Genomic DNA, 26,014 nt, shown 5'->3' on the forward strand with positions numbered 1-26,014 from the left:
GTAAACAATGCATTTTCTGCCTTGCTGTTCTTCACAGCTTTCACAGGGACAAATCTTGTAAAGAGAGGGGAGAAATGACATCTGAGGAAATTGTTTATTTAGAACAAGTGCCAAGATAATAAAAGTGTCAGAATTGTCCCTGGCAAAACGTGTTAAGATATCAAAAGCAGAAATGTAATAAGTGCTTGGTCCTGGTAATTTAAAAGTCCATCTATTATTTGTTTGTTTGTTTGTTCTGCTTTAGATAGCAGCCTGTCTTTGCAGACCAGCAAGAAATTGCCTTTATATTCAGTGTTGGAATAGCAAACCTTTCACCTTAACTGACATATGAAGCCATGACTGCATTCATTCAATTTATGCTACTAGTAGAAATATTCTTGCTCCTCTCACTCTTAAAGTAGGTACAGTACTTGATAAACACCAAGGGAACAGTGGGGCATTCTTAAAGTACGTACAATAAACCCATACGGAGGTAAGGATGTGGATTGGGATTACGTTCACTAGCCCCACCACTAACCTCCATGCACTGATTGGACCTGGTTGCCAAGGCCTCCATTTGTAGAAGCTGTATGTGTGCAGGTGTATACAACAACTCCGTGAGGTTGAGGTTGATCAGCATTATTATCCCCATATTGCAGGTGGAGGGCTAAAGCTGCGAGAAGGATGCTTGCCTTAGGCCACCTAGTGAGTCATGGCCAAGGCCAGATTCATACCAGGCACTTCCTAGCATTTGTAGCTCGCAGCACAGTCCTAGACGAGTCTACTCAGAAGTGAATCCTACTGAGTTCATTGGGCATAGTCCCAGGTAACTGGGTATAAGCTTGCAGCTCCCATCTCTTAGCTGCTACCATATTAACATGAACATAGGTGAATATGCCAGGTCATAGAAAAATGGAAGCACCCGCAAGTTGCTTTACAGAAGCATAATTTTGCATCACCACGATTGGGGCCTGGCATGATGAGTGCCCATGGCATACTGATACTTTTCTATTTGTACAATAGTACACTGATACTTTTCTATTTTTGTGAACCGCCCAGAGAGCGGTATAAAAATGTAATAAATAAATAAATAAATAAATACAATAGCCCATTTGGGGTGGGGTGGGGTTGCTGCCTTGGGTTAAGATTTTAGAGGATTGGCCATAATCCATTAGAACTTTTCAGGCAAGACCTATTTTATACTCCCCTATTTGAGCCATATGGGCTATTCTGATTTGGCTACAAAAACACCTTAGAAGTGACAAGTTAGAAGTCACTTCGGCCCCATTCAGAAGACATCTTAAACCATGGCTTTAACCATGGTGGTTAAGCCAGAAAGCCAGGCTGTGTTCAGAAGACACCTTAAACCACAGTGCTTTAACCACAGTGAATAAAGCAAAAAGCCTTATTAACCATGGTTAAAGCCATGGTTTAAGGTGTCTTCTGAACAGGCCCTTCAATTTGGCTGTATTCAGATCCATTTCAGTCCAAACTGTTTTGGGTTTTTTTTGCCAGTTTTTTAAAGGCAGGTTTCAGTCCTAAACACACGAAATTCCTCCCTAACACAGGTTTTCTGTCCATTACACACAAAGCAAAGTATAACTGTCTTGGTTCAACTATAGATCTAATTATTTCTTCTATCCTGCAACAGCCAGTATGCAAGCAAGTGAAACTGAATCTGTGAACACTGAAAATGTTGCTGGAGAAGGGGAGAACCCGGCATGCTGTGGAGCTTTGTGGTGAGTACATAAGGGCAGGGTAGGATTTTTTCTCTACCAGCACTCAGTGAAAAAAGTGAGCCATTTTCCTGAACTATAGGTTTAGCTGCCTATGTTTGGAAATCCTGTTAATGATATTAATGATGGATCTGGTTTCTTAATTGCAAATTCTGACAGATTTTCTTGAACAAAAATGGAGTTCTCTGAAATGTGGATTTTTTTTTAAATGTAGATTTATTTTACTAAATATATATTTGAACCTTATTTAAATTAGTACTCCTTTCCTACTTACTTTATAAATAAGATTCTGTAGTGAGTATTCATTAGCTAGAAATTGTTGTTAATTGATTTATTTCATTTTAATGCTACCTAATAGCCAAAACTCTCTAGGCGGTGTACAGCAATTGCCTTAATTTAAATCCTAATGCAAAGGGTGTGTGTGTGTCTTTCTCCAAGCAAAGGGCAAGTTTGAGAGCGCTTGGACAACTTTCTCTTGGCCAGGGTGTGTACTCATTTCTTGGGTCACTGTTGCCTTGATTCATAGACAACAATGTACAGAATACGAATATTATCAACATGAGTTGTCACCTATCAATTTGAACCTAATAGTGTACAAATCCCTGTATTTAATAAGTACAATATAACTGTGATCACTGCAGTTGGGCAAGTACTCTCTTCCAGCCTACCTCGCAAGGTTGTACTGATGAAAAATTCTGCTGAAAGCACCAAATGCCATCTTTTTTTTTTAATCATGAAATTATGATTATAATCTATTTCTGAACTGCCTTCACGTTGACTGATGTGATATGATATGGTCAGTTCAAAAAGGTATAATTTCCTTTGCATGTAAAATGTGCATGCTTATGATGTTGATCCAGCAAACGCAGTAAAAATGTGACATAATTCTCCAATTTACACCACTGGAACATCTCAGTATCAAGCAGACATCCAAGATTTAAATTATTTTAAATACTTTTAATTTCCAATATAGCTTTCAAGGGAGAAGGAGTTGTGTAAATTATTACTTCTGTATTATCTTTAAAAATGTGTTTTCCTTTTCTTTTAGTCAAGTTATCTCAAAATCCAAGTTCAGGTCAGTATTCTTTCTTTCTCTCCCCTCTCCCATTCACTTTCCCCCTTTTATATCATGACTCTGTGCTGTTAATCTATACATACTATGGTTGAATATGACTGAATTTTAAAATTGTGTTAGTAAATATACAAGGTACATATGCATCACATTGCAACAACAATTCTCTCTCCACTACTTTATTTACTTAGCTGCAAGCATGTGATCAGGTAGCTTTTTATTTTCAAGAATGTTTTGCAGGAGAAAAGGTCATGTGAGGGCCAAACTACATGTTAAAGGCAAACACGTGTAAGTAGGCCAGTGCACCCCCTGTTGTTTCCTGGCCCCCGTCTTGACAGCCTTGGATCTGCGCCCAGGGGCCCCGGGCTCCCGAATTGACACTCCTTCCCAGCATCTGCATGGGAAGGAGCGCCAAATCGGAGTTGCCACTGCCGCCACTGGCGACACGAAAGAGAGGGGAGGAACGAGGCAACCGGCTCTCCTCCCTCTGAGCTTGCTCTGGCTGCCCCGTTCCTCTCCCTCCCATTTTTTAAAAATCTTTAGATGCGAAGGTTTTTAATTACCACAGTTTATTTTTACATTCAAAACTGAAAGTGTAGTTCATCTTAATATGGTTTAGGGAAAGAAGCCATGATCATAAACCATAGTTTGAACTTTGCTTGTTTCCCTAAACCATAGTTTAGTTCATGCAACACGACAGCCAACCATGGGTTATTTAACCCATGGTGAGGCTGTGGTGGTTGTGGAAGTGCATGTGGCTGCCATTTTGCAATCCATGCTCAGGGTTTGTCATGCCATGTCAACCTGGCTAGTGTGGGTTATGTGAAGGTTAAACAACTGTGGTCTATTTTAGGGTTGGGAGAGAATTGTTTAATCCCCATATAACCCATGCTTGCCAGATGTGCATGACATGACAACCCCCAAGCGCATATTCAGTGTGATGCCCGTGAGAGCTTCAGCTTGTTGTGCGAGCCAGGGTGTGTCAGCTGAACCCAGACACTGCTTTTTCAGGTTAAGACATAATGATAAACCACTGTTAGTTAATAACAGAAATGAAAGCTTCTGATCTCATTGTGGCTGCACTAGAGGAGGAGAGGGAAGCTGGTGAGCCTGAGGCTGGTTCATGTAATGGGCAACCATAGTTTGGTAATATGTCTTCTCAAATTGTATACAGTCGATTTTTCATTGACGAAGTAATATTTTGTAACGGTTTTTTGTGCAGCTTTTGGAGATACATAGTTAAATTCTACTTTGGGCTGATAGCTTTCATTAATGGGGGAAAACATTTTATGCTATATTTCAAGAATGCTGCTTGGAATAATGTGTCAAAATCACAGCACAACTATTTTAATTTCTTTTGAAGTGTGCTAAGGCAAGATTTCATGGTTTATTAATAACTTCAGTAATAAAGTTCATCCCCCTTTTACTTCAAGCAAAAATTTACAAACGCAATTAAAAAGAACAGTCATATTCCTAATATGCCTTGCTTTGTTTCTTATCTCTGTCCACACTAATACTTCTTTTCTAAAGTTCTTTACCTTTCAGAAAAGCTTTCCAAAATATTTCTGCAGGTGTTTTTTTTTATCTGCTTCTTTTTCTATAATTTCAACCAATTCACAGTCTTTCAAATGTTTAAACTTTAACTTAAAACTTTCAAACTATCAATGCTGCTTTCATTGAGCTTTGGATTTGTCCTAGTAAGAATTTGAAACTATCCCCGCCCCCAAGACTCTGGGTGTTTCCAGATAGAGGGTTTCCAGCTCTACCAATTGAAAGGCGTTGTGCAGTTCTTCCGTCTTTTCTTCCTTAATAAAAAAATTTCTGCTGAGAAAAAACAACCTGAAAGTGGTGGGAAAACAAAGAAGGTCTACAAACTGAAGCCGATGACATCTGGACACCCCTCCCCCCCATAAAATTCCATGAATGAGGCAGTGTGATTGCACAATAAAAGCGTTGTCTGGAAGGACAATAGAAATGGAGTCAACTATACTAGATCAACATAGATGATTAGATGTATTTAAAGATCTACAACTAGGGATTTCAAAAGCCACAAGAGGAATTCTGTTTTCTGGCCCCAAACTTCAGATCTCTACAGAACATTTGCTGCTTGGTTTTAAATGAGAACATGTCCATGTAGTCGACAACCTTTACTGTTTTCTCTATACTCTTTAGACCCTCAGTGTCACATTGTTTAATGCATTAGTAGATAGTCGTAAATCTGCCTATACAGTTGTTCTTATATATGCTTGTTTCAGTCAAGGACACATTTACATAATGGGTGTGTCTTAATCTTGAACGAAGTGTTATTTTCACACGAAAATTTAATATTTTATGTATGGATAAGAATAGTAATTTGGGAAATCTACATAATTTTAAATGCAAAAAGGTGATTTCATGAGATAACACAAGATTGCAGGGCAATCTGATATAGGGCAGGATATAAATATTTTAAATAAATAAATAATAAATAATACTGTTAAAATAGCATGAGAATAAAGATAGTGTAAGCGTGTGCAACAATCTTTGCAGTGGTCTTCAAACCACTGAACTACTTTCAGCTACCATCCTAGAGAAATGACCATTCATTTAACCCTGCTGCCTGACTTGTACATTGCAACAGGCTCTGGGGTCTGAGCTTGTATCCACATCACCTTAACGTCTAGTATGTCATGTGAAGGTTGATGCAGTTCCAGTCCTGATCAAAGCCCTTGGCTGGATTACTTGTGTGAACACTATGCATGACATAGGGTCATGCAGGAGATTGCAGTGGCTACTTCCATGATTAAAAAGTAAATAAATATGCATTTTTATTCTAGTTCTGGAAGTAGTCCCTTTGCATCCTACTAAGAACAGCTAAGAGGTTTTAAGATGGACTGACCTCCTACTCCCTTGGTATTGGGTTAAGTTGGTGCTGCACAAATAGGCCATCCTATACAAGGAACTACTCTGAATGGGAGAAGAAAGGGTAGATGGGGTGGGGAGGTGGTGGTGGTTGATAGCTATCCTCATCTATTCCCTCCCCTGGAGCTCTGCTGCCAATAGGGTGCAAACTGGCCAGAGAAACGGGCAGAAGCAGCATGTCCTGCACCTGTTCTTCTCAGAGAGTTTTAAGATACAGATCACAGCTGGTGAAGATTTTACATCCCATGGACCTAAACCTTATCACCTGCTAATCACTGGAGATCAAACTGCTACAGAGATTGGTTCAAAAGCAGCTGCCATTTGCAGCTATAACAGCTACATACTGATGCACGACCTCCTTGGGCCTAGATCTGCTGCAACCAAGCCATCTCTGCTGCTGCTGCTGCCTGGTCTCATCAGGAGTGGCTCCTTTACAAGTCCTCTTGCCACTGGTGTTCTAGGTGCCTTTATTCATGGAGGAGTTGAAGCCCGAAGTGAACCTCTGACTTCTGCAAACTGCACCTGTACTATATAGATAGGGCTTGTAGAATTTTTAATGCCATTGGACCCTTTTTCCTCTCCTGCTGTCTGTGGCACAAATGGTCCCCTTACTCATTCAGGTGTGTCTCTATATATGAAATTACTGTCAAAGTAAAACTATTAAGGCCCATATATGCCCTATTGTTTTCAGCAATGAGAGATGTGATTGTTTGAACATTATGTATATGTGTAACTCTGTTTAAGGCAGGGATTGGACAACTTGTGGACCTCCAGATGTTTTGACCTACAACTCCTATAATCCCTCACCATTGGTTATGCTGGCTAGGGCTGATGAAAATTGTAGGCCAAAACACAAGTCGTCCACTCATGTTTTAAGGTAACGGGATAACTCATGTGACTAGAGGTAACTGTAATACGGTATGTGGATAACGGATGTGTGGTTTGAGCTTCTTTGATTGTTCTCCTCCATACACAAATTACACAAATATCCAGATTTCAAAGTGAATTTGCCTGAGTAGCACATTATAGTTGATGGCTAGATTCAGGATCTGTCTTCTGTGGACAGAAGGGATCTGTTCATGGATGGTGCCTCAGCCCGATTTGGGGGGAATCTCCCCTTCGTCCTACGCACCATAGCTAACTCCCATGTAGCTATTTGTGTAGCACAACACAATGCTGTGTAGCATTTTCAGGCAGCTGGAGTGGCTGCTGTGGGAAGGAAAGGTTGGGGAAATCCACTTCCACCAATCTAGTTGCATTCACCTAAATCTGGATCCAACCCTCTGTGTAGAGTGGAGGGAATGTCTGCTCCCAATGTTTGGCCATGTACCTAATCCTTGGATGTTCCTATCAGGTCTTACAGTATCTGTACTGTCCCTATTGACATACATGTCATATGTTTCCTAAATGTATGCATTGGGAACCTCATGAAACATTTTTTTTGAAAGACCATGATCTAGAATGTTACAGGAATAGCTAAAACATGTAAGGTAGCAGTATAATATTAGATCCTGACTCAACTTTATTTTGCTATTTCTTTCTTATTGAAAACAAACATAATACTAGGCCTGACTGACTCAAGGATTAATTTTAAACCTAAACTAATTTAAATCTAATCCTGAACTGCATAATCTTTATTTGAGCTCCAGTTCAAGGATCTTCGTGCAGCAGTGGGTTATGCACTCATGGCTGAATGTGGGAATCAATAGGTGCTATTCCCTGTTGAGGAGGGTGCATGAAATCGTCCAAATATATGATTGGCATTGTCACAATGGATGGTGTCAACCATTAATTCAGTGGTGCAGAACCCACACTGGCCACTTCCAAAGTGGATTACTATTATGTACTCTGCCTTTGAAGATGGTTCAGAAACTTCAGTTGGTCCAGATCAAAGAGATTGGATCTAAGAGATCTGATCATATTGCTCCAATACTGTGTCACCTGTACTGGCTGCCAATTAATTTCATTGGTCAGTTCAACATGTTTAAAGCGCTAAACAACCTGAGACCAGATTATCTTAGGAACTGCCTTCACCCATACACCTGGGTCTGACCATTTTGTTCATTAACTTAGACCCTGGTGTATTTTTCCACTATCTGAGTTATGGTGAGTTAGCACAAGGGGCAGGACTTTTTCTGTGGTGGCATCAAGGCAGTGGACTGAGAGCTCTCTGCCTAGCAGAAATTTTCTTCAAGCCTATTTTTTTAATAATTTTATTCTGTGTTGTAATGCTTTGCTGTTTTAAATTTTAGTCGACGCTGGCGACGATGGAATCGGTTCAACCGAAGAAGATGTAGAGCTGCTGTGAAATCCGTTTCATTTTATTGGTTAGTTATTGTACTGGTCTTCCTGAACACATTAACTATCTCATCGGAGCATTACGATCAGCCTGATTGGTTGACACAAATACAAGGTAAAATGAAATGTTGTTTTCTTATTCCATGAAACAACCAATGGAAAAATGTTCTAGGATTCATACTGAGCATTTACTCTTGTTTTTCTACATTTTATAGTTGTTTTGTGTTGCTTAAGATATTTAAATTGTATGACAAAAAACAATGCAAAGGAATGAGCAAATTTTAATTCTACGTAGTAGATTACAGTAAAAGTATAGTCATGTTACATAGATTGCAATCCACGCTACACATACACTGGGCTAATTTTAAGTGAACGGTACTGTTTCATAATCTCATGGGTTGTGGACTGCAATTATATAGTGCAATCCAGCACCTCCAGTGTGTGCCACCAAAAGGTTTCCTTGGGTCTACTACAAAATTTGAACTGAGCCAGAGAGTTTGCAGGCTCTGCACATTTTGTTTTAAAAATTTGCACCTATAGCTTGCCCATTGCCTCCGGCATGTTCATGGGCCTGATTCTAGCTCACAGTTGACTTTCAGAGCTCTTCATGCGGGGGCTGTCCTGCGCATTTCTATCGGTTGGGTATGATCACAGTGGAGATTTCCCCATTAGACTCTAACTTAATGGAGTGGACAAGGCAGACCTTATAGAATCATAGAATAGTAGAGTTGGAAGGGGTCTATAACGCCATCGAGTCCAACCCCCTGCTCAATGCAGGAATCCACCCTAAAGCATGCCTGACAGGTGAAGGCCTCCCTAGGTAACTAGTTCCATTGTTGTACTGCTCTAACAGTCAGGAAGTTTTTCCTTGTTCATGTTGAGCTTGGTGCATACATCAGGACCGATCTGAGCTTTGAATCATGCCCATATTAAAGGTAAATATGTAACATGTTATAACATGGAAATGAAAATTCGCTTTGAAATATTATTGCCTGAATCCCTTTGTGTCTGAGCTATGTTTCTAAAGGTATAGGTTGCCCAATCTGAATTTGGGAAGAACGTGAGATTTAGGACTATGTTTGCCCCAAGAAGGCAAAATAGAACAAAACTATCTCTTGCTTTCTGTACAACATGTGAAACTGAACCAGAGGCATATAAATCAACATAATTTTCCAAATATTTTTCCCCAGATATTGCAAACAAAGTTCTTCTGGCTTTATTCACCTGTGAAATGTTAGTAAAAATGTACAGTCTGGGCCTGCAGTCTTACTTTGTGTCCCTTTTTAATCGTTTTGACTGCTTCGTGGTCTGTGGCGGCATTGTTGAAACCATCTTGGTGGAGTTGGAAATTATGTCACCCCTTGGAATTTCAGTGTTCCGCTGTGTTCGTCTCCTCCGTATTTTTAAAGTGACCAGGTAAGACGAGCTCAAGGGTGGTACATTTTCTTTTTTTACTGGCTGCTAAGTTTTATTGACACTTGTATGATCCGCAGCTCTTTTGTAATATTTCATCACGCACTGTTCTTTTACGGTTTTTTTTTTGTTAACACACGCATTTTAATTTATAGGCACTGGACATCCCTGAGCAACTTGGTAGCATCCTTGTTAAACTCAATGAAGTCCATTGCTTCACTGTTGCTTCTGCTTTTCCTCTTCATCATAATCTTCTCATTGCTTGGAATGCAGCTGTTTGGAGGCAAATTTAATTTTGATGAAACTCAAACAAAACGGAGCACCTTCGATAATTTCCCACAAGCTCTTTTAACTGTATTCCAGGTAACTTTCTTTCACCCACTATAAAACATTTTATCTTTGAACAACAAAACTGTCTAAATAATCCTGTCTCCTAAAAAAAGAAAAAGAAATCATTTTCACAACTACTATTAATTCTGTTTGTGTTAAATAGCATTCTGCTCATTAAAGTCAATATTCTGGTAATTTTTGCATCATTTTGTACCATTTGTTCATATCATGTATTCAATCTATCTATGCAGCATAGCTTTTATGTTAACGTCATTTAATATTAAGTTGTCTTTGTTCATCCAAAATATAGCTTAAAATACACGGAAAGCTGTTGAATGTAAAAAAATCTTCCCTTATGTTTAACTGTTATGTACAATTGTTTAACCTTCACACATTTGAGGCTGTATCTTGGTAGATTCTCCCAATCTTGCGCTATGATCCAAAGGGGCATATGTGCAGATTCACACATGTAGCAGGGCTTCTTTCTTTCCTTCCTTCCTCTGAGTGAAATCCAAGGCTATCCATCTGCCAACAGAACAGCATCTGTTAGCAGAACAGATATCCCCTTCTCTCTGCACCCCCTGCACCCCACAAAATCTGCTCCAGGGGGGTTGGAGGAGCAGATTTGTGGGTATGCAGGGGAAAAGAAAAGTTACATTGTACAAGTGGAAGTCTGCTTGTCGGATGTTGAATCTTGTCCCTTGCTTTCTCTTCCCCCCCCCCCCCAATATGGATGGGGGTACCGCATGGCAAGATGTGTTTGATGCCCCCTCAGTACCACATGACAAGCTGCTTTTGAAGCCTGGATAAGTTTCACAAGCAACATGTGATGTGCTGGGGAAAGAAAGAGAAGAAGAGGCCACCTGCTTTTCAGGAAAGGAATGAAGGGAGACACACTGATTCACATGAGCCTTAAATGCAAGTAAAGAGGCTTACTACACTGTAGCCATTACTGTTAGTGGCAGGTTATTGTAATTGTAAGCAAATCCTAAAACCTGATGCCACCTATTCTGAGCCATGTCTTTCAGTTTATCTTCCTGTGGTGTCAGAATAATTTCCCTGCACTGCTAGCATATCTTCAAGGCTTCGGGTGTTACACAGCAATTGTATAATTGGCATAGCAATTGGAATATCTCTTGCTTGGCCTTTGTTAGCTGTTGCAACAGACTGGGCAGCCCAATTGTATGCTTGTTTACTTAGGAGTAAGTCTCATTGATTTAATGGGTCTTGCTTTCAAGTTTAGATGAATAGGATTTCAAATGAGTGCATGTTTACTCAGCGGTAAGTCCTGCTGAATTCAATTGGGCTTATTCCCAAGTAAACGTACATAGGATGTCAGCCTTAATCACAGATGTTACAGAAAGATAAATTTTGTAATATCTGATGTTAACCACGAGTATCTTCTTATTATTATTTATTATTATTTATTTATATAGCACCATCAGTGTACATAGTGCTGTACATCTTCTGGACTATGGATACTTAAAAGAGGAGGCTGGTGCTTGTTGTGGCTTCCTCATCTTTGAATCTGAAATATGTATAAAAACACACACACACAAAAACCACAACCAAGCCCAAAACACAACAAATTGTATCGTCATTCAGACATTATAAATAATATGCCTTTTCTGCAATAGAGATTAGTATCTATATTAGAAAAAGTAATATATGAAGTGGCCTTTGGAGTGAGGTTATTCATTTGTTATCTGTTTGTAGTTCTTCTTGCATCTTCAAGTGTATTTTCACAATGCTGAGATCCCATGAGATGTGGTTGTGTCCATTTATGCTTCAGCTCATATCCTATATCTAAATTCTGCAGTATCAATTCATGGAGAAAACTATTTGTTCACATGAAATTTAATCTAAACACATTTCCAGTTATGCTAAATATTAAAGACATTTTATTAATATTAATCTCTGGGTGCAAATGTAATTTGTTCTTATATTCTAGATGTCAGGCTCTTGAATTCATATTTGTAGGTCACAGTAAGTGTCCTGATTCCTTCAAATGCTGCACTTTCTTAATGTGCAATGACTTTAATCCAAATTTAAAAGTCTACTTGCCAGCCTACACTGTGGCTACATTTGGATGCAATCATAAAATGGCATTTATTGCTACATGAATAAGCCTTGGGCTCATCCCCTCCCCTTCTCTGATATGACTGTGTAGAAGAGATCAGAAACGATAGGTTCCATTTTTAATTAAACACCATTTAACTTTATGTCTAGACAAATTGTGGTTAGTCTTAACTATGATTTACTGAGGAAAGGCCAATTTCATACCACAGTTTCTGGCTTGTTTCAATAAAACATTGTTAAGATTTAACCATGGTTTACAGTTTAGCCATAATGCAAAGCTGAGATTAATTGGAAAAAAAGCAAAAACTTCTAATAATAATAATAATAATAATAATAATAATAAAAAATATATTTCTTACCCGCATCTCCACTTGGATTGAGACAGAGAACAACAATGAATATAAAACACATTAAAAACTGATTAAAAACATAACATACATGATTAAAACATCCTTAAAACATCCTAAAAACATTCTAAAATTTCACTCCTTGCAGCTGCTCTAGAGAAGAGGAAGCATATGAACATGAGGCTTGTTTGTGTAACCATAAACCATAGTTATCATTACAGCTGAAGAATGTACATCTGAATAATGACAGTGTTACATTTATAGTATAGATGTAATGAGATATGTGGGAGAGAACAAATCAAGGAAACTCATTAAGTGCTGAATTCTCCCATAGAGTACAAGATTTTAAAATGTAAGTTTAAAAAAACAACTCCTAAATTACTTGATCTCATGTTCAATTGCAGAATCTTATTGATAAGCAACTATCACACTACTTGTAGATAGGTTTTTTTTTTACCAAATTGTGTTGTGAAAATGGTATATTAGCCTTCTGAATAGAGGTCCCAGTTCTTCAGAGGAGCTTTCTGCAACCTTCAGTGAAATTTCCAAATGCACTTCGATGTTTGACAAAAGTAAGAGTGCAATCCATGTTTAGACAGGAAAAAAGTCCTACAACTCCCAGCATTCCACAGATAGCTCTCCTATGCATGTATATGCATGGGGAATGCTGGGAGTTGTAGGACTTGTATAAACAGGCATATGGTTTCGCCCTAAGTTGTTTTGTTAGGCTCTAAGGGTGCCTTTGGTTGTTCCAAAGAAGCAATGAGACTGGGTGCACCAATCATGTCTTCACTTTCATTGGCTTGTCACATCCAAAGTCACTCTTGGGTTAGTTCAAACATTAAATTTGTCTATTTAAGTCATCCTAACCATTGTCAAGTACGTACTAGTATATCTAAATTATGAATCAAGGAAAGATGTTTCTGCTGGCAGTAATGTTGAAGATCACAGAGATGTCCCCCCCCCCCAGTGAAATGGCTAAGAGTGCATGCTGTGAGCCACCAAATTCCCTGTTAAAATCATATATCCACCACATACTCACTTAGTGGCCTTAGACAATCTACTTCTATGGCTGATATAAGTCTTGCTGACATAATGCTTATGAAGAGCTTTGAAAACTTAAAATGCATGATATAAATGCTAGTATTACTACAAGCTTTAGGCAACACATTGTACATACGAGGGAGCATACAGGGATACCAGGGATGTGTGGTGCAGATAACAAATAGATGTCAGAAACAATCGTAAATGTTCACTTAGGCGACAAATTGAGCAGTCATTTTTTTTAAAAAAGTTTCTTCAAGTAAACCTTAGTTTCTAAGTGTGCTGGGTGAGGAAAGCTGGGAGTTGTAGGATCTTTTTCCGTCTAAACATGCATAGGATTGCACCCTAAGATATCCTTATTTTATAAAATAATGCATTAGAGAATAGAATAATGTTAGTTGTATAAATTAATTGCAGCTCTGACATGGCATTTTCATGGAATATTTCTTTCTATGGTGTGAACTTAAAACTTATGTGTTCATTCATTAATAATGAATCTGCTTCTTAGATTCTAACAGGTGAAGACTGGAATGCGGTTATGTATGATGGCATTATGGCATATGGTGGCCCATCGTCATCAGGAATGGTAGTTTGTATATATTTCATCATCCTCTTCATCTGCGGTAACTGTATCCTTTCATTTTAAAAAAATGCATCTATTCTTCAAATCATAAATGTGAAATGCCATGAACACGAATATCAAATAATTAGAATTTCCCATATTTTGACTTCACATATCTCTCCCTGCCCCCACATTCTCTGAATAATCCTTGGACAGAATCTGGTCTCTTCACCAGTAATTTCTGATTTATTTATTCTGTTCTTGATTAAGAATTTACAAACAATAGAACTAGAACTGAGAATGAGGAGTAGTGAATACAAGTGTAACCTGCAACAAAATGTTGTAGTATAGGGTGGTCTTGTCGAATATGCCAGCCAGCCATGCCCTCTTCTAATATATTCCATTCCATTTCCTCTTCCCCACAACAGTTACTTAGGCCATGGTTAGACGGGGCGATATCCCGGGGATCGCCCTGGGATCATCCCTGTGCGTCCACATGACGCACAGGGAGTCCTGGGGCAGGGAGGGATGATCCCTCCCTTTCCCTGGGAGAACGGACACCACTTTTATCCCGACTTTTCCCACGGTCTCGAGACTGCGGGAGGTGTGGGCTGCCGTCCCGGTTTCATCCCAGCTCCTCGCAAGTAACCGGGGGTGGGGTGAGGGGAGCGGGAGGGTTTTTTGTTTTTTTAAAATCTACCTGTGTATATTGGATGAGATCTTTGATTGTCCCAGTAGAAAGTGGTTTTTTAAAGCACAACCGTATCAGTTTGCTAATGCCTTGCACTGAATTTAAGAGCATAGAATTCATTTCGTTTCCTACTTGGCAAGAAAGAGCTTGCAATACCTATGTAGTATCCTTAAAATTGTTTGAATTAGATATCTTATTAAACGTCTTCTTGGCCATTGCGGTTGATAATCTGGCAGATGCTGAAAGTCTAAACACTGCTCAGAAAGAAGAAGCAGAGGAAAAAGAGAGGAAGAAGACCGCCAGGTACTAAGGAAACGGCACAGTATATGTGGATCTTTGCAGCTTTCTTGATTTTTTCTTATGGCTTGTTTGAAAAGAACCTTAAATAATCAGGAACACTAGAAGCAATGTGGAAAGTTTGTGTGAACTGAGGAGGTCCAGTCACTATTAAAACAGTACATTTAGCATTATAAGTAAGTTGTAAATCTGGGTGAAGATATACTTTTAGTACTGAAAACTGTTGCCATACAATGTTCAAGTGATTAGCTTGTGATAATTTGTCATGTATGAATGCATCATCAAGGTTTAGTTTGAATTAAACATGAGGTCATATTTTCATTTTAAAGACCAAGGCTGACAATAGCCGAACAGTGTGTTAAAATTTTGCCCCGGTCATGTACAATACAAGAGGTTGGGGTCCAAGTTTAAGAAGAAAATGAGTGAGGGGTGAGGAATTCAGAACCTGCCCACTGCTTACCTGCCCGCAGGTAAGCCGAGACAGAGGTATTGGAGGAGAGATTGTGAGATGGTAAACAACAGGTGGTGTTGGGAAAGGTTTATCACTTCCTCCCACCTGAGCACCACTTTTGTTCTTAAAATTGGGTCAAATGTATACCCTACTTTGTACATGATTAGGGACAGGCTCAGTCTGATGTGTTATTTCAGTTTAGGGCAGCTTAATCCATTATATTTTTCCTGCATGGATGTTACAGGAAAAATGTACTCCTTCATGTGTGTAAATAATGTGTGTGACTGTTTTCCACCCTGTATCTGCTTTGGTAAGTCATAATTGACAGCATGGTAATTGCCATATGTACATACAATACCATAAGCACATCTTTACATCTCATGATGTTTACATTGGGGTGTGATGCAGTTGATTTTTACTACACCCATGTGCACACACCTAGGAAATTATTAAAGGTGAAGCTGTCCTAAACTCTGCAGTATCGTTTGAAATAATGCAAAGTTAAAGAAATTTAGCGTGCTCCCATGTAACTGGCATATCATACTGTCTATAGTACTGTAAGTCTATCTTGCTGTTGTTGTATCTTCACTTTTAATCACTAATTGGCCATAAAAGTTGCTTTATTCTCCCCGCCACCACCATTTTGTTTTTGTCTTTGTAGAAAAGAGAGTTTGGATAATAAAAAAGGGGACAAACCAGACGGGGAACAAAAGAAGATGAAGGATGCAAAGGTACCTTATTTGCATACTAGATGTTCTTCATAAGAACATAAGACGTGTCCTGCTGGATCAGACCAAGGGTCCATCTAGTCCAGCACTCTGTTCACACAGTGGCCAACAAGCCATTGGCCAGGGATGAGCAAGCAGAACATGGTGCAACACCACCCTCCCACCCATCTTCCCCAGCAGCTGGTGCACACAGGCTTACTGCCTCGAATATTAGAGACAGCACACAACCATCAGGGCTAGTAGCCATTGATAGCCTTTGCCTCCAGGAATGTATCCAACCCCCTTTTAAAGCCATCCAAAATGGTGGCCATCACTACATCTTGTGGTAGTGAGTTCCATAATTTAACTATAGTATGTGCTGTGTGAAGAAGTGCTGCCTTTTATTTGTTCTGAATCTCCCACCAATCAGCTTCCTGGGATGACCCCAGGTTCAAGTATTTTGAGAGAGGGAGAAAAATGACTCCCTAGCTACATTCTCCATACCATGCATAATTTTGTACACCTCTATCATGTCTCCCCTCAGCCTCCTCTTCTCCATGCTAAACAACCCCAGTTGATGTAACTTTCCCTCATAGGGGAGATGCTCCAGCCCCTTAATTACTTTGGTTCACCTTTTCTGCCCTTTTTCCAGCTCTGTAATATCCTTTTTTAGGTGTGGTGAACAGAACTGTAGACAGTATTCTAAGTGTGGTCGCACCATAGATTTGTATAAAGGCAGTATGATACTGGCCGTTTTATTCTCAATTCCGTTTGCACAGACACCTGCCTACTACCCCATGTAATAGTCTGCACTGACTACTCTCCATCTTTGCCTGTGGTTTGTACCTCCTGAGGGTTGCCATTTAGATAGGATAGATCTCCTTATATGCCAGATGTTTCTGGCTTCTTTGTATCAAGCTTCTGGACCTCCCAAGCAAGGGCAGTTCCTTGTTGGATACCTGCATCCCCTGTCCCCTGTGAAAGTTTACGTGCGGATTAGATTCACATTCTTGACTGTGTGTTTATGATCTGCTCGATTTTCATAGGACGTTGCACAGTACCATTAAGATAACAGATGGGACCAAAGGTTTCTTTTCTAAAAAAAATATAATAAAATTTTAATTAGACATGTCATCAATTTGAGTTAATGGTTAAACATACCAGAATGATATCCCCTGACCTATCTGAAGCTCTGTAGAATTCTGGTTGAATAAATCTAAGAGGTCAACATTGTGCTTAGATCTGAAGTGTCTCCTAGTATATAGGCACTAAGAGATATTCCAGATCTAAGCACAATGTTGATCCCTTAGATTTATTCAACCAGAATTCTTGAACTAAAAATAGTAGTTACTGTTGAGCATTGTCAAGCTTAGAAATAGGAGCTGGATGTGGGAGGGAGGCTTGGTTTAACATGTGCATCGAGTTTACTTTTATTGTTGTTTTTATTTAAAGTATTTACGTACCGCTCTTCATTGCCAAATTACTTTCCTTCTGATGTGTTCTCTTTTCTATTAGGTTACAATTAATGAATATGGAGAAGGAGATGAAGAAGACAAAGATCCCTATCCGCCTTGTGATGTTCCAGGTAATAGTTCCCTTATGTACACTGAAAAATATTTGGTCAAATGTACCACAGCTTATATTAATATAAATAAAAAGGAACAATGTAGATTTCTTTACGATTTCAGCTTTCATAAAACATATTGGGAGATGCAATTACAATAAGTCCGGAAACTTCAGCTGGTACAAAACAGGGCAGCCCGTTTACTAACAGGGACTGGCCGGTGAGACCACATTACGCCAGTCCTTTTACAACTTCATTGGCTGCCAGTCCAGGTCCAGGGCCAATTCAAAGTGCTGGTACTAACATTCAAAGCCCTAAATGGCTTGGGGGCAGGTTATTTGAAGGAATGCCTCCTCCCATATGTACCTGCCTGGACCTCAAGATCATTCACAGGAGTCCTTCTCCGTGAGCCCCTGTCAAAAGAAGTGAGGCAGGTGGCTACTAGGAGGAGGGTTTTCTCTGCTGTGGAACCCTGGCTGTGGAATGAGCTCCCCAGAGAGGTCCGCCTGGCACCTACACTATATTCCTTCTGTCGCCAGCTGAAGACCTTTTTATTTTCTCAGTATTTTAACACCTAATTTAACTTAAATTTAAACTTTGCAGTTTTAATACCATATTTTAATCTATATCAATGTCTGCTGTGTGGTTTTATCCTGGTTGTGCTTTTTATATTGTATTTTGTATTTGTGTTTTTAGACTGTTGTTTGTTTTATTATGCTTTTCATGGTTTTAATTTTTGTGAACCGCCCAGAGAGCTTCGGCTATTGGGTGGTATAAAAATGTAATAAATAATGTAAATGAAATGGCTTTTTTTTTTTAGATTAAAAACAATTCTCTAGAGGTTGTGCACTTTTCCACACAATGATTTTTGAAAGGTGCCTCCATCTGATTTTGGGAAATCCCCCCCCCAAACTACAACTCTCTGTCCTATGGGCCATTCTTTTCAAGACCAACCTCTGACTCCCCAGAGAACCTTTTTAGGGGGATGCTGTGGGGGAGGGGCAGAAAATATTCTGGCACAAGTGGCCCTCTTCTCACGCAACCTTTCAGTCCTGCTCTATATCTCCCATATCAGAATATCTCTCTAGCTAGGTTATAAGATGCAGGGAACAGCACTATGGCTTCTGCCCCCACCCACCCCAGTAAGACTTTCAACCTCAGGGCAAGGCTATTTCTCCTCTCTGTTATTTGCCTACAGGATATTGTCACAGAAAAGAAACCTGCAGCAGTCTCCTGCAGCAGCTAAAATGTGTGGCACAGCTTTATGGTACATTTGTGGAATATTTTCAGTGATCTGTGCCTTTAAATAAAGGAGACAGATGTAAGGCAAGGGCTGTAGTTGCAATAGCATAAGCAGATGGATTTGCTAGTGTTACCTGGTAAATACCAGTGTCCCTTGATATTTACACCCTGACTGTTAAAAGAATGCTGTTGCTGTTAACAGACAACTGCCCTGTGGTTATGTTTACAGGGGATGAATTGGTCCACAAGACAGTGGGAGGCTCACAGATGAATAGATGAAAGGTGACCAATTATGCACAGAACATGGAGGGAGCAGGCAGCCTAGGAAACCTGTTCTTGGCCAGAAGCTGTAGATAAGACATCAGAGTTGATTCCATGTCTATCCATGTAATCACTGTGAACTTTGGTTAACAAATTATTCTTATGAGGACTTCAGAAAGGGTCCCTAGCATTTGTTTTTAATGTCTTTTTCATTAGCTATATAATCTATTTCAAGACCCAGCTTTTCATAGTGTTGCAAAATATTTATTTTATTTTATAATAAATAAAGTTTCAATTTAAAGTAGGTGAAGAGGAAGAGGAGGAGGAAGAAGAGCCAGAAGTGCCTGCTGGTCCTCGACCCCGAAGGATATCTGAACTTAATATGAAGGAGAAGATGACACCAATCCCTGAAGGAAGTTCCTTCTTTATTTTCAGCAATACAAACCCGTAAATAGCTTTTTAATGCATATCCCTTCAACTGAATCAAATAGTAATTTGGGAGGAGCCATAGCTTAGTGTGATAGAGAACCTACTTTGCATATAGGAGGTCGCCGGTTTGATCCCCATTTTTTCCAGGTAGGGTGAGGAAAGGTAGGGTGATACCCTGGAGAGGTATTGGGCTATCTAGCCCAACAGTATTGGGCTAGATGGACCAATGGTCTTACTCAGTTTAAGACAGCTGCCTATGTTCCTAGCAATGATTTACTGAGGCTTTCTTAAAGCTCCTGCTGACTATGGCTTCAGCAGAATTGCCCAAAATTTATAGATGAAGTTGCTTCTTTTAACACATTTTTCTTTTCTGACCTCGTAGTAGGTTGGTAAAGCATTTGTGTTTGTGGCCTGCTGATTCAGATGCTGTAATGCCTCAAGAACATGTTAATAAAGGCTATAGCCAATAGAGGGTATAGCCAATAGTTGTGTAGTATTATCTAAGTTATAATATTTGGCTGCTTTCCATAAGGTATTTGTGGCGTTACACCCCACAAGTCAGTTCCCAAATGTATGTCTGAAGTTTGTAAGTCTGTGGTGAGTTTAGAATGTTGGCCTGAGTGGGCGGAGTTAGAATGTCTTGGGAGGGGGAGGAGTGATATATAAGGGAATGACTGAGGGGATTGAGAGGGACTTGTTAGGTACTCTTAGAGTCTTTAGTGCTCTCTGTGTTTAGAGTACTTAAGTTCTGGGAAATTTGAGAGACAGTGTAGAGAGTGGTGTCTTTGGAGTGTGGTGTGCATGTAGCTGATGTATATTAATCAATACTGTTAATAAAGAAAGTTCAAGATTGATTGTGTGAGAAAAAGGAAAGTGCGTATGTGAATGATTGAAAGGATTGGATGAAAGGTTTCAAAAAGGTTTTTTAATGTTTTATTTGAAACAAAGCTTGTGAACTTTTAAAAATAAATTTTAATTATTTTGTTTTTAACTACCACAAAAATCCCACGTGTCTGTTTGGCATTTATCATCTGAAGTTTACACATTTAACACCCACTCTGTCAATAATTCCCCTCAGCACATATAACTCACAGTGTTTTATTTTATATATTGAAATCCTTCTCCATTTAAACCCCTTTCTCCACATAGTTTGGAGGAAGGTGGTTTTTATCCCTCGCCTCAGGCGTATCAAGCGGTGGTGCTTGGCTTGAGCAGGGAGTAGCCGCGGCCTGGTTTGGTGTTCAGAGCCTGTGTCGTGGCAGTATTCATATACCATTGTCCTATATTATATGTATTGGTTTACGTTTTCTTTACTTATCAACATAGTTAACAAGACAACTTAACTACTTTCCAGATGAGCAGTTTTTAAAACTGAAAAAGATGTTCAAATTAGGTTGCTTAGCTTATGCTTTCAGAGCAGTTAACTTGGCAGTTGTAATGGTGGTATTCTATTTTCTCATTCTGTTCTTCAGGATCCGAGTGGGATGTCACAGGCTGATCAACCACCACATTTTTACCAACCTCATTCTCGTCTTCATCATGCTTAGCAGTGCTTCCCTTGCAGCTGAAGACCCGATCCGCAGCCATTCTTTTCGAAATAACGTAAGAAAAAATAGACTCTGAAAATGAATTTGTATATTAGATATTCTTGAAATGCCCTTCAGAGTAGGAATAAACTATTCATATGGTGAAGGACTAGCACATAAACATAGCGGGCAGTAGCCAACAGGGCCATTGTACTTAGGTAATTGAAGTAGCGCTAGCACAAGCAATTTCTTTCATAACACGAATGCCATATGCTGATACGACGGGTTTTCCAGGGATGTGCGCGCACGCATACACACACACACACTTAGCCCCACCAACTCAGCCCCCAACTGAGAGATTTTACAATACTCAGCGTTATACAAATTACACAAATAAATAAATAACTCACATCTAGGATGTAATCAGAGGACAGGATTACAATTTAAACTTCTCCCCCAAGTGATCTTGATCCAGATTACTGTTTCCCCACTGCTATCAGCAACAGAGAGCTGGGTCAGGATCACTGGGTAGCGGAGGTTGATGGATGGTCAGCTGGGCTGCAGAGTAAAATGGGTGGGGCTCTGGCGGACCACATGGAGAGTGGCCAAGTTTGTCCACTTGTATCCTAAGAGGCAGGGTGATCACCTTCCCATTTAGTTCTCTTCAGAAACTACAAAGAATCCTTCTGAAGCAACTAGTTTCTGCAGCTTTAGCCAGCCCTTTCATTTTATTTATGAAAGGGCTGACTTCTCTTTCCTTTCTTCTGCCTTATTTGGGATCACTCATCCCTATTTCCTGTTTGTTCAAGGAGTAACATTTCTTTCTCGGTGGCAACAGGCATATGGTATAGCAACCATCTTTCAAGAAGTGCTGAACTTTTGAGGGAAGCTCTCTATCTCCATTGATTATGATCACTCCCTTTTCTGCTTGAGAAACTCTCATAAAATAGATTTCAGTCCTTATTATGAGCAGTTCCTCATGCAGATGAACTATAATCAACACACTTGGGTCCATGTATCTCTCTGGGAATGGTTTCTGATGGCTTCAGTCTCTGAATCAATGGATAGTTCCTTCTTGTTTTTCAACAGTATCGTGTTTATTTTTATTTCATTCACGATCGCCTAAGGGCATATGGCCCTCCGATCCCATTTCCCTAAATGTGCCCTCCAGCAGATAGATACTCTGTCTTTTCTGTTTGGGGGGAAGATTACCTTCTGTCAAGCCTTCACAAATCAGGTGAGGCACAATTCAATAAATTGTAGTGGCTCCCTCACCACTGTGTCTCTCTCACCAAAAGATTAACTCAGAGACATGTGACTGACTGTGATACAAAGGCGATGGTGGGTTCCATAGCTCTGAGGAGATATGCATGGCTTAAGTCCATGGGTTTGTCCCATTAAGCACACTTGAAGATTGAAGATCTTCCTTTTGATGGGTTTATTTAATGCCAAGACAGATGAGGCTTGTCTTTTTTTTTTTAAAAAAAAAAAAATGCAGGCGTGACATCCTGCTTCCTGCCTGGACATTGCGCGCTGCACGTAAACCTAGGGGGAGGATCTCATGATCCTCCCCCTTCCCTCCCCTGGTGTAGACATGCCCCAAAAGCCATTTCCCTTGAGCTAAAAGCTCCCCTACATGTGGGAAAGTAGCATTTAAATAAATCAGACCTGAATCGTAGTGTGTTGACTGACAAATACCTCAGCAGAAAGGAGCATCTGCGCCTACTACCTAACAATACTTTTACTTTTACTTTACTCTGCACATTCCCTGGAGTGAAGAAGGAGTTGACTTTTAATTTGGAATCTTTTTGAATTGCTCTCCCAATATGGTTGCCATAACATAAGAAAATGAGGTGGCCGGTAAAGAAAAAGCTGAGGAAAATAGTGGCTTGCAATAAGAACCCTAGCATGAAAGTGTTCATACAAACAGATTTTTTTCCTTTTCAAAATATGGCATAATGGATTCCTGTCATGTGTAAACACTACTGTAAATAATGTTTTAAATTATAGATTTTCTGTTGTATTTCTAATGGGCACTGTTCCCCATTTATGGTTGTATTTAAATTTTACAAAAGGGTAATTTCTAATTAGGTGTGATCCAGATTCCATTTATTTTAGAACTACTCATGTAGCTCTATGTTTCACTCCAATTACTATTCCAATTTTGTGTGTGTCATCACTTAGATATGGAGGCAAGCAGCTTACACATTATAAAGTTGCTTTCTTGTATTTTCTGTAAAAAACATTTAACTGATTTAACTGACTTTCCAGTAATTCTGCTGTTTCCTTAGAAATTTCACTGTGTGTACAGATTCACCTTCACTTTAAACATACAAACAAATGAGAAAAACCTACACATTTTAAATTTATTTATTTATTTATTTATTACATTTCTATACCGCCCAATAGCCGGAGCTCTCTGGGCGGTTCAAAATATGTGCATATACTACACATGCTGCTATTCTTTATTCCATGCCTATGCCTGAACTGCTAGTCACCTCAATTACACATGCCTGGAAGAATGCTTCCATATGGCCATGTCATGCTTAATAAGGGACTGCATGTGCAGAAGCATACCACACAGATAGTTCCTGAGTCAAAGTTAGGAATTGCACATGCAGTGCTGAACAGATGGTTAGCACTTTCTCTTTTGATAGTGTTGATCGCCTGTTTTGGGTGGAAGTCTAAATCCATTTCTGCTCCCTTTATGGAGTGGAGGAAGGGGATTTAGATGCAAAGAGCTGAGTGGCACCCTCAAAGTTGATATGCCTCCTCTGGACTGAGAATATTTACGGTAGAATGTTAGTGTCAAGCAAACATGTTTTTCCAAAATAGCTTCTAGTAGTTGAAATGAGTCATCTTGATTTTATAACTGTACTTGGTATATAGATATTAGGGTGTGACTGAGTAGCTTATACCCATAATAGGAATGCCCTACATTGTATATCTCAAATGCTGTCAGCTCTTGTTATTCCAGATACACGAAATTGCTTGAATGTCTATCATTCACACTTGCAACTCTGAGGAACTGTTGTTTTGAAGAGAGTTTTAAACATGCAACAGGATGGCTTAATGTAGCTTGATTGAAAGGCTTTTATCTCGCATAAATGGGTACCACCTCTCCTCACGCACATTGAACGTGCAGGGATGTCTTTAAAAGGTTACTCTGTGATCTGTGTAAGAGGGATTCAGTGTGTTGTTGAGAGAATCTTTGAAGGATCTGCCCTTGGGGCCAGGATGGCATAGCAAGATATTGTTGTAAGGAATATAGAAGATCAATATTATATAAAAGATAAGAACAAAAACAGAACAATGCAGAGACTGTTTCATTCATGTGATTATATAAAATTATGAATGCTACCTGCACCTATTCTTTTAAATAGTCAACAATGCTGTGTATTTACTTTTTTTATCAGAACATGACAATATCATAAATAAACTATAAGGAATGCTAGAGAGAAGAAAATTGATTTAAAACCTTGGGTCCCATCAGCATTTTGTGGTGGTGGTGGTGGTGGGGAAGGTGAAGAATTGAATGATAGCTTTAGAAGAAGGATAATACAAATTTATGAACTAGAGTACTTGTGAAGGAATTTTCAGTGAAACAATGATTTCTATACAGACTAACTTGCTTTTTCTCAATGCACACTGATGTTCTTATAGTACGCATTTCTGTGTATGTGAACAAAGTTGTAAATTCTGATACAGCATTTGTAGATAAATGTCTTACTGTGGCACATATTATGCCTTGCAGATACTTGGTTACTTTGACTATGCTTTCACAGCCATCTTTACTGTTGAAATCCTGTTAAAGGTAATTAACTGTTAATTGATCCTTGTTAACTCAAACACAGCGTTAGCAATAATGTTTGTAACTTTTTGTTTACCTTCCAGATCCTAGGGTATGCAGATTATGTCTTCACTAGTATGTTTACATTTGAGATCATTTTGAAGGTAACAGGTTTATAAAGAAGTTTGCTTAAAAGGATTTTTTCTGTGTGTCACCTGCCAAGAAAAGGCACTTGAAGTGTTCTCAGCCTTTTCACTCAACAATCAAATCTAAACCTTTTTGAAACCAAAGGATACTTATTTCCCATGTTTTTATTCGTTATTTTTGACCTTTGGGTGCATGTAGAAAGTACTTTTTTATCATCACACGAGTCTGACAGCTCATTTATTCCTTTTTTCTACTTCCGGTTTGTCCGAAGAAAGAAAAATATTTCACTACGCATGAACTTTCCTCCTCCCTTTTCTGACATTTCAAAAAGAAAGATCTTAAATCTTTTAAAGGAGGAGCATGTAATTTTCCATTTCTTTTTCTGAACTATATATCCATAGAGCTAAAATAGTAGACCGCTATTTTCTTGCAAAAGGACTTGCAAGATTCTTTGCCCTTTTTAAAACATATACTTTATCTTGGGTATACATTTAAATACATGAAGAGGCATAAACATGCTTGCTTAAATGTATTGCCCATGCATGAGTTCAGAACTGGTATTTAATGTATAGTCTGTGTACTGATTACAAGAAACATCCGCCGGGGTACTCAGAATTCTGATAAATAGTTTAGCCTGGCTTTCCAGTAGTGTAACTCTTGAGATACTATTGATGCTTGAAGTTGAACCAACGAAGCATTGGAAAATAAACAGAGACGTAGAAAACATGTGAACACACTTTTTGCTGCCTTCAAGATTGGGAACATCTCATACAGCCACATCAAGTCACTTTTTATTGACTAGCCCTGAGTGTAACTTTGGATTTTCTGGTATTATAAGAAATCAGTACATAAACTTTGCATTTCCAACTGAGGATTAAGTATAACAACAAATCTATTTCCTGATTTATGGTGTGTTCTTTTTACAGTGCATTTTGATTAACACTATATAACAACACTAGTTTGGGCTGTTTACAAGATATGCTCGGTTTAATATGGGATTTTTGTTTTCACCTGCTGTTATTTATAGGCAGTGTTTCAGTAGTCATGCTCTGAAAATGTAAAGGATGGATTCAGATAAACAGAGGGCTTCAGTTAAGTCAGAAACAGTCTGAGTGTGGGGGACTGTCCGCTTTCTCTGACCATGATAT

General features: G+C 39.1%; 1 protein-coding gene across 1 annotated transcript in view; it reads left to right on the forward strand.

Annotated features, from left to right (window-relative positions):
* The window catches only part of CACNA1D (calcium voltage-gated channel subunit alpha1 D), a 256,993-nt gene that overhangs the window by 129,764 nt on the left and 101,215 nt on the right, over positions 1 to 26,014 (forward strand). The window contains exons 11-22 of the mRNA XM_063121273.1: positions 1,631 to 1,718; positions 2,764 to 2,790; positions 7,941 to 8,101; positions 9,177 to 9,402; positions 9,555 to 9,762; positions 13,708 to 13,828; positions 14,641 to 14,755; positions 15,862 to 15,931; positions 17,423 to 17,492; positions 19,277 to 19,421; positions 20,876 to 21,005; positions 24,684 to 24,743. Of these exons, the coding sequence (XP_062977343.1) occupies positions 1,631 to 1,718; positions 2,764 to 2,790; positions 7,941 to 8,101; positions 9,177 to 9,402; positions 9,555 to 9,762; positions 13,708 to 13,828; positions 14,641 to 14,755; positions 15,862 to 15,931; positions 17,423 to 17,492; positions 19,277 to 19,421; positions 20,876 to 21,005; positions 24,684 to 24,743 (1,421 nt within the window). The remainder of the gene's footprint in view (positions 1 to 1,630; positions 1,719 to 2,763; positions 2,791 to 7,940; positions 8,102 to 9,176; positions 9,403 to 9,554; positions 9,763 to 13,707; positions 13,829 to 14,640; positions 14,756 to 15,861; positions 15,932 to 17,422; positions 17,493 to 19,276; positions 19,422 to 20,875; positions 21,006 to 24,683; positions 24,744 to 26,014) is intronic.

The sequence above is a fragment of the Elgaria multicarinata genome, chromosome 3 (genome assembly GCF_023053635.1).
Source record: "Elgaria multicarinata webbii isolate HBS135686 ecotype San Diego chromosome 3, rElgMul1.1.pri, whole genome shotgun sequence".
Classification (NCBI taxonomy): domain Eukaryota; kingdom Metazoa; phylum Chordata; class Lepidosauria; order Squamata; family Anguidae; genus Elgaria; species Elgaria multicarinata.